The sequence below is a fragment of the Coregonus clupeaformis genome, unplaced genomic scaffold, assembly GCF_020615455.1.
Source record: "Coregonus clupeaformis isolate EN_2021a unplaced genomic scaffold, ASM2061545v1 scaf1492, whole genome shotgun sequence".
NCBI lineage: Eukaryota > Metazoa > Chordata > Actinopteri > Salmoniformes > Salmonidae > Coregonus > Coregonus clupeaformis.
Window position 1 is genome coordinate 85001 of NW_025534946.1, and position 12863 is coordinate 97863.

A 12863-nucleotide genomic window follows, 5' to 3' on the forward strand; every position below is an offset into this window, starting at 1 on the left:
TCAGTCAGTCAGCCATTATTTCAGCCAGTCAGCCATTCAGTCAGCCATTCAGCCAGTCAGTCAGTCATTCAGCCAGTCATTCATTCAGCCAGTCATTCATTCAGCCAGTCAGTCAGTCATTCAGTCAGCCATTCAGTCAGCCATTCAGACAGCCATTCAGTCAGCCAGCCATTCAGTCAGCCATTCAGACAGTCAGTCAGTCATTCAGCCAGTCAGTCATTCAGTCAGCCATTCAGTCAGTCTTTCAGTCAGTCATTCATTCAGCCATTCAGTCAGTCATTCAGCCAGTCAGTCAGTCATTCAGCCATTCAGTCAGTCATTCAGCCAGTCAGTCAGTCATTCATTCATTCAGCCATTCAGCCAGTCAGTCAGTCTTTCAGTCAGTCATTCAGTCAGTCAGTCATTCAGTCAGTCAGTCAGTCAGTCAGTCAGTCATTCAGTCAGCCATTTAGTCATTCATTCAGTCAGTCAGTCAGTCAATCAGTCATTCAATCAGTCATTCATTACCCCCAGGCATGCTGTAGTGAGGGCTGGAGGTTGTCAGGTAAAACTGTAGTAGTATAGTAGTAGTATGGTAGTAGTAGTAGTAGTATAGAAGTAGTAGTATAGTAGCAATAGTAGTATAGTAGTGTATTAGTAGTAGTATAATGGTCGTAGCATTGTAGTAGTATAGCAATAGTAGTAGTAGTTTAGTAGCAGTAGTATAGTAGTATTATAGTCATAATGTAGTATTAGTGTAGTAGTAGTAGTAGTAGTAGTAGTAGCAGTAGCAGCAGTAATAGTATAGTAGTTTAGTAGTAGTACAGTAGTATATGAGTAGAAGTCGCAGTAGTAGTAGTAGTATAGTAGTAGTAACAGTAGTATATTAGCATTATAGTAGTAGTACAGAAGATTAGTAGTAGTATAGTAGTATTATAGTAATACAGTAGTTTAGTAGTAGTATTATAGTAATAGTATAGTAGTAGTACAGTAGTATTATATTAGTAGTACAGTAGTACAGTAGTAGTATATAAGTTTAGTAGTAGTATAGTAGTAGTATACTAGTATAGCAATTGTATAGAAGTAGTATATTAGTTGTAGTATAGTATTAGTATATAAGTTTTGTAATAGCATAGTAGTAGTAGTACAGTAGTTTAGTAGCAGTATATTAGTAGTAGTACAGTAGTTTAGTAGTAGTAGTAGTAGTAGTAGTAGTGGTATAGTAGTAGTATAGTCCTATTACCCCCAGGCGTATTGTAGTGAAGGCTGTAGAGGGTTTTCAGGTAAGACAGCGTCAACATATTCCACGGCCAGGAAGGCAGAGGACAAGATGGTGGCCGTGCTGTTCATCTCCATTCTGATTGGCTTGTGGGGATGGGCTGGGAGGAGACTGGAAAACACAGAGAAACACACACACACACACACACACACACACACAGACACAGACACAGACACAGACACAGACACAGACAGACACAGACACACAGATGAATATTGATTGTCTCTGACCAGGAGAGGACTGGGCAAACACAATACTGTTTAATATATTAATAACCAGACTAGTCAACCACACACACTGCATAGCCATGGACATAGTCATGAATCAAATAACTACCATATTGTTTGTTTTTAAATGACTAGAAATAAATGCTGCACAAAATAAATAAGATGGTAAAAGACCTCTGGATTGAAATACACAGGGAAAACCTCTGGACTAACCAGGACATATAACAGAAATATACAGGGAAAACCTCTGGACTAACCAGGACATATAGAAATATACAGGGGGAAACCTCTGGACTAACCAGGACATATAACAGAAATATACAGGGAAAACCTCTGGACTAACCAGGACATATAACAGAAATATACAGGGGAAAACCTCTGGACTAACCAGGACATATAACAGAAATATACAGGGGAAAACCTCTGGACTAACCAGGACATATAACAGAAATATACAGGGGAAAACCTCTGGACTAACCAGGACATACAACAGAAATATACAGGGAAAACCTCTGGACTAACCAGGACATATAACAGAAATATACAGGGAAAACCTCTGGACTAACCAGGACATATAACAGAAATATACAGGGGAAACCTCTGGACTAACCAGGACATATAGAAATATACAGGGGAAAACCTCTGGACTAACCAGGACATATAACAGAAATATACAGGGGAAAACCTCTGGACTAACCAGGACATATAACAGAAATATACAGGGAAAACCTCTGGACTAACCAGGACAACCTCTGGACTAACCAGGACATATAACAGAAATATACAGGGGAAACCTCTGGACTAACTAGGACATATAACAGAAATATACAGGGAAAACCTCTGGACTAACCAGGACATATAACAGAAATATACAGGGAAAACCTCTGGACTAACCAGGACATATAGAAATATACAGGGAAAACCACTGGACTAACCAGGACATATAGAAATATATAGGGAAAACCTCTGGACTAACCAGGACATATAACAGAAATATACAGGGGAAACCTCTGGACTAACCAGGACATATAGAAATATACAGGGAAAACCTCTGGACTAACCAGGACATATAGAAATATACAGGGAAAACCCCTGGACTAACCAGGACATATAAAATACATATACAGGGAAAAGGGTTAATGTATAGAGACTGTGACAGGACAGAACCTATAACCAGGACATATAAAATACATATACAGGGGAAAGGGTTAATGTATAGAGACTGTGACAGGACAGAACCTAGAATGATCAGTGATCACCAAACAGTCTGAAAGGCTGCATAGCAGAAGAGATTTTATAACATACTGCAAAAATGACAAGAAATATAGAAGATAACAGATAATTATACAGGGCTAAGGATTCATGTGTACAAATTAAATATTATTATTATTACTACAGATTGACAATGAGAAAGCCTATATAAGGACAAGTGATCATCACTATGGAATATGACCGCTTGCATAACTACAGGACAATGATACTGAGTTGAGATCCATATTGGACCAGACCAATTCATATGTTATCGAGATGTTACACACTCACAGTTCTTATGTCCGATAATAGTCTGATTAACAGATCATACGATTATTAGTATAAAATGTCAGTAAACGTTTACAATCCTGACTAGACGTTATAGAAACATCAACTTGCAACTTTACAGGAGACCTTAACTCAGTTAAATAATATAGCCTAAAACAATATAGTTCTACAATAACTGGTAACAACACAGTTATAAGACTTTCGACACATTCCCCGGGTCCCTTGGGCAGGCTAGCAATGTTTCAGAACTGCGTCGGTTAGATACGCAGACTCCTCTCCGCATCGAGTTTCTCTTACCAAGTGCATTTATCTGATCGTTGGCTACATTGTCCCGTTATTTTGTCCGGTCAACAACGCCTATACATTTATAAAGCTTTACAGTACAGTGCCATACATCTGACCCATATAACCTAACCGTCGGTATTACGCCCTATAGCCTCTCTAGTCTGCCTTAGACCGCAAACGTTCCTGCTGCGTTAGAATATAAAGTAAATGTCGTTTTGTTATTGATTAGATTTAAGAACATTAGTATAATATCTTTAATATATTACCTCGGTGCAGCGGTGGGTCCGTCTACCTGAGCCAGAGGCTGCGGTGCGGCGTCAAGTACATGGATTATCTACGAGCCTGATTGGACGAGGGGGAGAGGAGACTGACGTCAAGGGGCCGAGCGGGCGCTCTGATTGGCAGTGGGAATGGAGTGATGATAGTGAGACGCGGAGTTCCTAAAGCAACGACCAATCGGCGAGCAGCAGGGCTTTCATAACCTCAGAGCGCTATACAGAGAGTAGGAGGAGGGAGAGGATGGGGTGGTGGGTGGGTGTAGGAGAGTGTGTGTGTGGTGAGTGTGTAGGAGAGTGTGTGTGTGTGTGTGTCAATTTTTTAAGCATACAATATAACTCAGTATTTGAATGATTTATTTTGTATTTTTTGATAATCTTTATCAAGATGGACCTGACTGTATCCTTCCCAGTCAAACCCAACTGACACCTAACGACTAACCACTGAGTCAACAGGTGAATCATTCCCAGGCCCAGTCAACCCCACCTGACTACTAACCACTGAGCCAACAGGTGAATCATTCCCAGGCCCAGTCAACCCCACCTGACTACTAACCACTGAGCCAACAGGTGAATCATTCCCAGGCCGTCAAACCCACCTGACTACTAACCACTGAGCCAACAGGTGAATCATTCCCAGGCCCAGTCAACCCCACCTGACTACTAACCACTGAGCCAACAGGTGAATCATTCCCAGGCCCAGTCAAACCCACCTGACTACTAACCACTGAGCCAACAGGTGAATCATTCCCAGGCCCAGTCAAACCCACCTGACTAACCACTGAGCCAACAGGTGAATCATTCCCAGGCCCAGTCAAACCCACATGACTACTAACCACTGAGCCAACAGGTGAATCATTCCCAGGCCCAGTCAAACCCACCTGACTACTAACCACTGAGCCAACAGGTGAATCATTCCCAGGCCCAGTCAAACCCACCTGACTAACCACTGAGCCAACAGGTGAATCATTCCCAGGCCCAGTCAAACCCACCTGACTAACCACTGAGCCAACAGGTGAATCATTCCCAGGCCCAGTCAAACCCACCTGACTACTAACCACTGAGCCAACAGGTGAATCATTCCCAGGCCCAGTCAACCCCACCTGACTACTAACCACTGAGCCAACAGGTGAATCATTCCCAGGCCCAGTCAAACCCACCTGACTACTAACCACTGAGCCAACAGGTGAATCATTCCCAGGCCCAGTCAAACCCACCTGACACCTATTCTGATCCAAACTCATTTATTCTGTCTGGACAAAACAACCGGTGTTGTTCTGATCCAAACTCATTTATTCTGTCTGGACAAAACAACCGGTGTTGTTCTGATCCAAACTCATGTATTCTGTCAGGACAAAACAACCGGTGTTGTTCTGATCCAAACTCATTTATTCTGTCAGGACAAAACAGGCGGTGTTCCGATCCAAACTCATTTATTCTGTCAGGACAAAACAACAGACTCAAAAGAAATATTTACACAAGTCAAATAGAAAACATAAAGATGACGTTCTCTCTGGAAGAGAGAGAGGTGTGTGTTACGTCAGAGAGGAGCGAAGGGCAGACTAGCGGAGGTGTGTGTTACGTCAGAGTGGAGCGAAGGGCAGACTAGTGGAGGTGTGTGTTACGTCAGAGTGGAGCGAAGGGCAGACTAGCGGAGGTGTGTGTTACGTCAGAGTGGAGCGAAGGGCAGACTAGTGGAGGTGTGTGTTACGTCAGAGTGGAGCGAAGGGCAGACTAGTGGAGGTGTGTGTTACGTCAGAGTGGAGCGAAGGGCAGACTAGTGGAGGTGTGTGTTACGTCAGAGTGGAGCGAAGGGCAGACTAGTGGAGGTGTGTGTTACGTTGGAGTGGAGCGAAGGGCAGGCTAGCGGGAGGTGTGTGTTACGTCAGAGTGGGAGCGAAGGGCAGACTAGTGGAGGTGTGTGTTACGTTGGAGTGGAGCGAAGGACAGGCTAGCGGAGGTGTGTGTTACGTCAGAGAGGAGCGAAGGACAGGCTAGCGGAGGTGTGTGTTACGTCAGAGTGGAGCGAAGGGCAGACTAGTGGAGGTGTGTGTTACGTCAGAGTGGAGCGAAGGGCAGACTAGTGGAGGTGTGTGTTACGTTGGAGTGGAGCGAAGGGCAGGCTAGCGGAGGTGTGTGTTACGTCAGAGTGGAGCGAAGGGCAGACTAGTGGAGGTGTGTGTTACGTTGGAGTGGAGCGAAGGACAGGCTAGCGGAGGTGTGTGTTACGTCAGAGAGGAGCGAAGGACAGGCTAGCGGAGGTGTGTGTTAGGTCTGTTTGAGTGGAGCAGGGGGCAGACTAGCGGAGGCCTGTGTTAGGTCTGTTTGAGTGGAGCAGGGGGCAGACTAGCGGAGGCCTGTGTTAGGTCTGTTTGAGTGGAGCAGGGGCAGACTAGCGGAGGCCTGTGTTAGGTCTGTTTGAGTGGAGCAGGGGGCAGACTAGCGGAGGCCTGTGTTAGGTCTGTTTGAGTGGAGCAGGGGGCAGACTAGCGGAGGCCTGTGTTAGGTCTGTTTGAGTGGAGCAGGGGGCAGACTAGCGGAGGCCTGTGTTAGGTCTGTTTGAGTGGAGCGAAGGACAGACTAGCGGAGGCCTGTGTTAGGTCTGTTTGAGTGGAGCAGGGGGCAGACTAGCGGAGGTGTGTGTTAGGTCTGTTTGAGTGGAGCAGGGGGCAGACTAGCGGAGGTGTGTGTTAGGTCTGTTTGAGTGGAGCAGGGGGCAGACTAGCGGAGGCCTGTGTTAGGTCTGTTTGAGTGGAGCAGGGGGCAGACTAGCGGAGGCCTGTGTTGAGGTCTGTTTGAGTGGAGCAGGGGGCAGACTAGCGGAGGCCTGTGTTAGGTCTGTTTGAGTGGAGCAGGGGGCAGACTAGCGGAGGTGTGTGTTAGGTCTGTTTGAGTGGAGCAGGGGGCAGACTAGCGGAGGCCTGTGTTAGGTCTGTTTGAGTGGAGCAGGGGGCAGACTAGCGGAGGCCTGTGTTAGGTCTGTTTGAGTGGAGCGAAGGACAGACTAGCGGAGGCCTGTGTTAGGTCTGTTTGAGTGGTGCAGGGGGCAGACTAGCAGAGGCCTGTGTTAGGTCTGTTTGAGTGGAGCAGGGGGCAGGCTAGCGGAGGCCTGTGTTAGGTCTGTTTGAGTGGTGCAGGGGGCAGACTAGCGGAGGCCTGTGTTAGGTCTGTTTGAGTGGTGCAGGGGGCAGGCTAGCGGAGGTGTGTTAGGTCTGTTTGAGTGGTGCAGGGGGCAGACTAGCGGAGGCCTGTGTTAGGTCTGTTTGAGTGGTACAGGGGGCAGGCTAGCGGAGGCCTGTGTTAGGTCTGTTTGAGTGGTGCAGGGGCAGAGCTGGCGGAGGCCTGTGTTAGGTCTGTTTGAGTGGTGCAGGGGGCAGGCTAGCGGAGGCCTGTGTTAGGTCTGTTTGAGTGGTGCAGGGGGCAGGCTAGCGGAGGCCTGTGTTAGGTCTGTTTGAGTGGTGCAGGGGCAGACTAGCGGAGGCCTGTGTTAGGTCTGTTTGAGTGGTGCAGGGGGCAGGCTAGCGGAGGTGTGTGTTAGGTCTGTTTGAGTGGTGCAGGGGGCAGACTAGCGGAGGCCTGTGTTAGGTCTGTTTGAGTGGTGCAGGGGGCAGGCTAGCGGAGGCCTGTGTTAGGTCTGTTTGAGTGGTGCAGGGGGCAGGCTAGCGGAGGCCTGTGTTAGGTCTGTTTGAGTGGTGCAGGGGGCAGGCTAGCGGAGGCCTGTGTTAGGTCTGTTTGAGTGGTGCAGGGGGCAGGCTAGCGGAGGCCTGTGTTAGGTCTGTTTGAGTGGTGCAGGGGGCAGGCTAGCGGAGGCCTGTTCCAGAAAGGCCAGGGGTCCAGGTGGCGGGAGGTCTGACGGTTTACGATGCTGGACACTGACATCCTCCAGAACCTACAGACAGTACAGACATTATATTAACTACAGACAGACATGTTATCATGATGCTGGACCTGACATCCTCCAGAACCTACAGACAGTACAGACATATTAACTACAGACAGACATGTTATCATGATGCTGGACACTGACATCCTCCAGAACCTACAGACAGTACAGACATTATATTAACTACAGACAGACATGTTATCATGATGCTGGACCTGACATCCTCCAGAACCTACAGACACGTTATTATAACACCTACACTACCAGTCAAAAGTTTGGACACACCTACTCATTCAAGGGTTTTTCTTTATTTTTACTATTTTTTACATTGTAGAATAATAGTGAAGACATCAAAACTATGAAATAACACATATGGAATCATGTAGTAACCAACAAAGTGTTAAACAAATCAAAATATATTTTATATTTGTGATGCTTCAAATAGCCACCCTTTGCCTTGATGACAGCTTTGCACACTCTTGGCATTCTCTCAACCCGCTTCATGAGGTAGTCACCTGGAATGCATTTCAATTAACAGGTGTGCCTTCTTAAAAGTTAAGTTGTGGAATTTCTTTCCTTCTTAATGCGTTTGAGCCAATCAGTTGTGTTGTGACAAGGTAGGGGTGGTATACAGAAGAAAGCCATATTTGGTAAAAGACCAAGTCCATATTATGGCAAGAACAGCTCAAATAAGCAAAGAGAAACGACAGTCCATCATTACTTTAAGACATGAAGGTCAGTCAATCCGGAAAGTTTCTTCAAGTGCAGTCGCAAAAACCATCAAGCGCTATGATGAAACTGGCTCTCATGAGGACCGCCACAGGAAAGGAAGACCCAGAGTTACCTCTGCTGCAGAGGATAAGTTCATTAGAGTTACCAGCCTCAGATTGCTGCCCAAATAAATGCTTCACAGAGTTCAAGTAACAGACACATCTCAACATCAACTGTTCAGAGGAGACTGCGTGAATCAGGCCTTCATGGTCGAATTGCTGCAAAGAAACCACTACTAAAGGACACCAATAATAAGAAGAGACTTGCTTGGGCCAAGAAACACGAGCAATGGACATTAGACTGGGGGAAATCTGTCCTTTGGCCTGATGAGTCAAAATGTGAGATTTTTTATTCCAACCGCAGTGTCTTTTGTGAGCACGGAGAGTAGATGAACGGATGATCTCTGCATGTGTGGTTCCCACCGTGAAGCATTGAAGTGGTGTGGGGGTGCTTTGCTGGTGACACTGTCTGTGATTTATTTAGAATTCAAGGCACACTTAACCAGCATGGCTACCACAGCATTCTGCAGCGATACGCCATCCCATCTGGTTTGGGCTTAGTGGGACAATCATTTGTTTTTCAACAGGACAATGACCAACACACCTCCAGGCTGTGTAAGGGCTATTTGACCAAGAAGGTGAGTGATGGAGTGCTGCATCAGATGACATCAAGGCAAAGCGTGGCTATTTGAAGAATCTCAAATATAAAATATACTTTGATTTGTTTAACACTTTTTTGGTTACTACATGATTCCATATGTGTTATTTCATAGTTTTGATGTCTTCACTATTATTCTACAATGTAGAAAATAGTAAAAATAAAGACAAACCCTGGAATTAGTAGGTGTGTCCAAACTTTTGACTGGTACTGTATATACAAATAGAATTTCATATACATCTTAAAATGACCACATTTTCATGAATTTTATGATATAATCAAATCTGTCGATGTGCCCTTGAGCAAGGCACTTAACCCTAATTGCTCCTGTAAGTCGCTCTGGATAAAAGCGTCTGCTAAATCACTAAAATGTAAAATGTAAATGTAATAATCTTGAAGCCCATTCAAAAACAGTATGAGACTGGATCCAGGAAGTGATGCGGGAAAGGTGGGACTGTGCCAGCGAAGTAGACCATGGGCTTTTGCTCAACTCCTGTGTCTTCTCTCGCCTCCTTTAGAAAAAGGGGGGTGCGACAGATTTCAAACTCTTCCGTGAAGGACTCATGTAGGATACACTTGTGCTTCCTCGCCAAAAGGATGCTATCGAGGAGGGGAGGACCATCTTCCGTTTGCCTACTAACAAATGTACAGACTCCTCAACCACTTATCGGTTGCCCGGGTCACGGAGGAGAGAGGGACGTCCTGCTGCCAGTGGTGAAGCTTAGACAGGTGTTTCTGGACCAGCAGCTCTTTCCTCTGGAGTTCATTCCGCAGCTCAGACACATCCTGGAGAGGGAGAGGAGAGGGAGGGAGAGAGGAGAGGTAGGGAGAGAGGGAGAGAGGGAGGGAGGAGAGGGAGGGAGAGAGGAGAGGGAGGGAGGGAGGGAGGAGAGGGAGGGAGAGAGAGAGAGGGAGAGAGGTAGGGAGAGAGGAGAGAGGGAGGAGAGAGAGAGAGGGAGGGAGAGAGAGGGGAGGGAGGGAGAGGGAGGGGGAGGGAGGGAGAGAGAGAGGAGAGGGAGAGAGAGGGAGGGAGAGAGGAGAGGTAGGGAGAGAGAGGGGAGAGGGAGGGAGGGAGGGAGGAGAGGGAGGGAGAGAGGAGAGGTAGGGAGAGAGGAGAGGTAGGGAGAGAGGAGAGAGGGAGAGAGGTAGGGAGAGAGGAGAGAGGAGAGAGGGAGGGAGAGAGAGAGGGAGGGGGAGGGAGAGAGGGAGGGGAGGGAGGGAGAGAGAGAGGGGGAGAGGGAGAGGAGAGAGGGAGGGAGAGAGAGAGGAGGAGAGGGAGGAGGAGAGGTAGGGAGAGGGAGGGAGGAGAGAGAGAGGAGAGAGAGAGGGAGAGAGAGAGGGAGGGAGAGAGAGGGAGAGAGGGAGAGAGGGAGGGAGAGGAGAGGGAGGAGAGGGAGGGAGGAGAAAGAGGGAGGAGAGATGGATCAGCTGTTAATAGCGGTGGGTGGCCGTCCTAACACCAGAATATCACTATACTGGTGAAGTCCCCCAATACATAGAGCTCCAGGGTGCATTTTCCCCTTTATACAGATCTAGAATCAGCTTCTCCTCCCCCAATCCTAACATTAACCATTAGTGGGGAAAATGTAACACTGACCCCAGATCTAGAATCAGCTTCTCCTCCCCCAATCCTAACATTAACCATTAGTGGGGAAAATGAAACACTGACCCCAGATCTAGAATCAGCTTCTCCTCCCCCAATCCTAACCTTATCCATTAGTGGGGAAAATGTAACACTGACCCCAGATCAGCATCTAGGGGCGACTTCGCCCTCCTCCATCATGAGCCATCAAATTCAAATCTGGAACTAGAAGCCAGTTCCACTGGTGTTTTTCTCCCATTCTTCCTCTCTAATCAGGGACTGATTTAGACCCGAGACACCAGTCATTGTTCCCCTCTAATCAGGAACTGATTTAGACCCGAGACACCAGGTGGGTGCTATTAAATGATCTGGTAGAACAGAAAGGCTGGTAGGGTAAGATTTGAATACCCCTGGTATACACTATCACCTACCTCTTTGACCACCTGCTCAGGTTTCTGGACTGATAGCTGAAGACGCTTCTGCAGGAAGAAACATTCTGTCTGTCTGGCAACATCCAGAAACTTCTGAATACACTGATCCACACCTGGGGAGACAGACGGGTAGGTTAGAGACAGACAGACACAGAGACAGCTAGAGAAACAGACAGGTTAGCGAGACAGACTGGTTAGAGAGACAGACATGTAAGCTAGATAAGCAAAGTGATGAAATATGAATGTGTTTCAAACTGTTTACAATGCAACTAGCTAACTTCCCCAAGGCTGGCCAACCCTCCTCCTCCTGAGTTACTGGGTGTGCAGGCTTTTGCTGCAGCCCCGCTGTAAAACACCTGATTCCACCAACCAGCTGCTCATCTGGACCCTGATTGGCTAAATCAGGTGTGTTAGAACAGGGCTGGAGCAAAACCATGCATACCCTGTAGCTATCCTGGTGGGAGGACGTTTGTTGGTCACCTAGGAGCTTGTCTGGGAATAGGGTGCCATTTGGGCCGTTAGCTTTACTGGTCTCACCTGTCCGAATTTCCTCCTGGTCGGTTCCGTTCACGTAGTCTTGACTCACTAGGGAAGCAAAGCAAGCCTGCTGACACAAGACAACTGGGTTAACAGTTCGCTGCTAGCACTTAGCTAGCTGCATTAACGACACGCCAGAGATACTGTACTTAGCTAGCTATAGCGTAACATTACATGTAATGTGCGAATTCAGTGTCCAGGCAACCCAGCATAGTATAGCAAAGCATGCCTGCAGACACAACGTAACTAACGTTACCTGGCTTCGGTAACGCCAGACAGTCCAAAGGCTATGCTTCATTTAGGTAGTTGGTTACATTTCAAAAGAACGGTAGCTTTGTAACTAGCTGACATACTGGGCAGTAACCACAGACATAAGTATCTTTGGTAAGCAGTTAGCTAGCGCTATCTACTTAGTAGACAAGCAGTGTGGTGCGTTAGCTAGCATCACTACGTTAGCTATACCACGGCTGACTAGGCTAGCTAGCATCATTACGTTAGCTATACCACGGCTGGCTAGGCTAGCTAGCATCATTACGTTAGCTATACCACGGCTGGCTAGGCTAGCTAGCATCACTACGTTAGCTATACCACGGCTGGCTAGGCTAGCTAGCATAATTACGTTAGCTATACCACGGCTGGCTAGGCTAGGCTAGCTAGCATCACACCGGGACAGCAGAGTAGTAGCTCTCGTACCTCGAAAGAAGCCTCCAGGTCGTCTACCAGAGTGTTGGGGCCCTGGACCCTGTTCCCTGGAGCTCCTCCGGGCAGTAGTCCCGGCTGACCCGGGCCGCCGACAGGGTGAGGACCAGCGGGCTGCTGGCCGGGGAACATCCCGCTGCCCATGGAGGAAGACATCTTGGATGGTTTGTCTGTACCGGTCCGTGAGGCCGCTGCACGCAATGCTCAGTACATGCCACACTGGCTGACGAATTTGATAGGTTCTACTAAATGACTATAAAAAAAAATGTTATTCAAATACAAAAAGTAAAGCAAATTGTAATTTACATGCAGTTATAATATTATAGTGAGGATACAAGACAGGCAAATTGATCCAAAATATAGTTTTATTGGTGTTTTATTTAAATTACATGATAATATTGGCAAAACTATTTTACAGTTTTTGTCTGCAGAAGTGCATACCAACTTCAGTATAGGAGTTTCTCCCACTACTACCGGTTTGTTTCCTGACTGACACTGAAGCCTAGTTTTTACCCTACGTATGCAACGCAAGAACGCTACGCAAAATGGCCATCCAGTTATAAATTGCGGGGCTGCGTCGTGTTGCTACGCAAAAACATTTTGCATAGCTACTTGTAGTTACACTCACAAAAAAAAGATTGCAGTAAAAGTGAAGTCGACTGTGGTATTTTGGATGCAGTAATTGCAGTGGAAAATTACTGCAGTAAAAAACAACTTAT

The 12863-nt window shown here is 46.9% G+C and overlaps 2 protein-coding genes and 2 long non-coding RNA genes across 7 annotated transcripts in view; 2 read left to right on the top strand and 2 right to left on the bottom strand.

The window, feature by feature from the left end:
• LOC121562770 (methylsterol monooxygenase 1) overlaps positions 1-3639 on the bottom strand; it is an 8407-nt gene extending 4768 nt beyond the window's left edge. Inside the window, exons 1-2 of the mRNA XM_045218304.1 lie at positions 3576-3639; positions 1223-1371 (exon numbers count right to left, since the gene is read on the bottom strand). Coding sequence (XP_045074239.1) covers positions 1223-1335 — 113 coding nt within the window. The 5' untranslated portion in view covers positions 1336-1371; positions 3576-3639. The remainder of the gene's footprint in view (positions 1-1222; positions 1372-3575) is intronic.
• Positions 3640-3737: 98 nt separating this feature from the next.
• LOC123487174 lies at positions 3738-5410 on the top strand. Its single transcript, XR_006659671.1, has 2 exons — positions 3738-5112; positions 5156-5410. It is a non-coding gene; the product is annotated as an uncharacterized LOC123487174 (long non-coding RNA).
• A 73-nt stretch (positions 5411-5483) lies between these two features.
• Positions 5484-7124, top strand: LOC123487173. 2 transcript variants are annotated; one of them, XR_006659670.1, is made up of 3 exons: positions 5484-6561; positions 6656-6785; positions 7112-7124. It is a non-coding gene; the product is annotated as an uncharacterized LOC123487173 (long non-coding RNA). The 2 variants fall into 2 exon arrangements; XR_006659669.1 differs by lacking the exon at positions 7112-7124 and adding an exon at positions 6831-6841.
• On the bottom strand, positions 6794-12374 carry LOC121562771 (mediator of RNA polymerase II transcription subunit 28). Of its 3 annotated transcripts, XM_041874964.2 has the most exons (6): positions 12139-12372; positions 11446-11512; positions 10909-11021; positions 9598-9681; positions 7396-7473; positions 6794-7348 (listed from the first exon to the last, which is right to left on the bottom strand). In XM_041874964.2, the coding sequence occupies exons 1-6, from the start codon at positions 12298-12300 to the stop codon at positions 7307-7309; spliced, it is 546 nt and encodes a 181-aa protein (XP_041730898.1). In that variant the 5' UTR covers positions 12301-12372; the 3' UTR covers positions 6794-7306. The 3 variants fall into 3 exon arrangements, with proteins under 3 accessions (XP_041730898.1, XP_041730897.1, XP_041730899.1); XM_041874963.2 differs by having other exon boundaries at positions 6794-7473; XM_041874965.1 differs by lacking the exons at positions 6794-7348; positions 7396-7473 and adding an exon at positions 7555-7623 and having other exon boundaries at positions 12139-12374.
• Positions 12375-12863: the final 489 nt, after the last annotated feature.

What these genes read in the sequence shown, in the direction of transcription:
- LOC121562771 (XM_041874964.2), bottom strand. Translation starts at nt 12,300, where the DNA reads ATGTCTTCCTCCATGGGCAGCGGGATGTTCCCCGGCCAGCAGCCCGCT. An exon ending in CTGAGCAGGTGGTCAAAGAG is followed by an intron (nt 9,682 to 10,908) that starts GTAGGTGATAGT and finishes CTCCCTCTCCAG; the next exon opens with GATGTGTCTGAGCTGCGGAA. An exon ending in CCCTGGCCTTTCTGGAACAG is followed by an intron (nt 7,349 to 7,395) that starts GCCTCCGCTAGC and finishes GACCTAACACAG; the next exon opens with GCCTCCGCTAGCCTGCCCCC.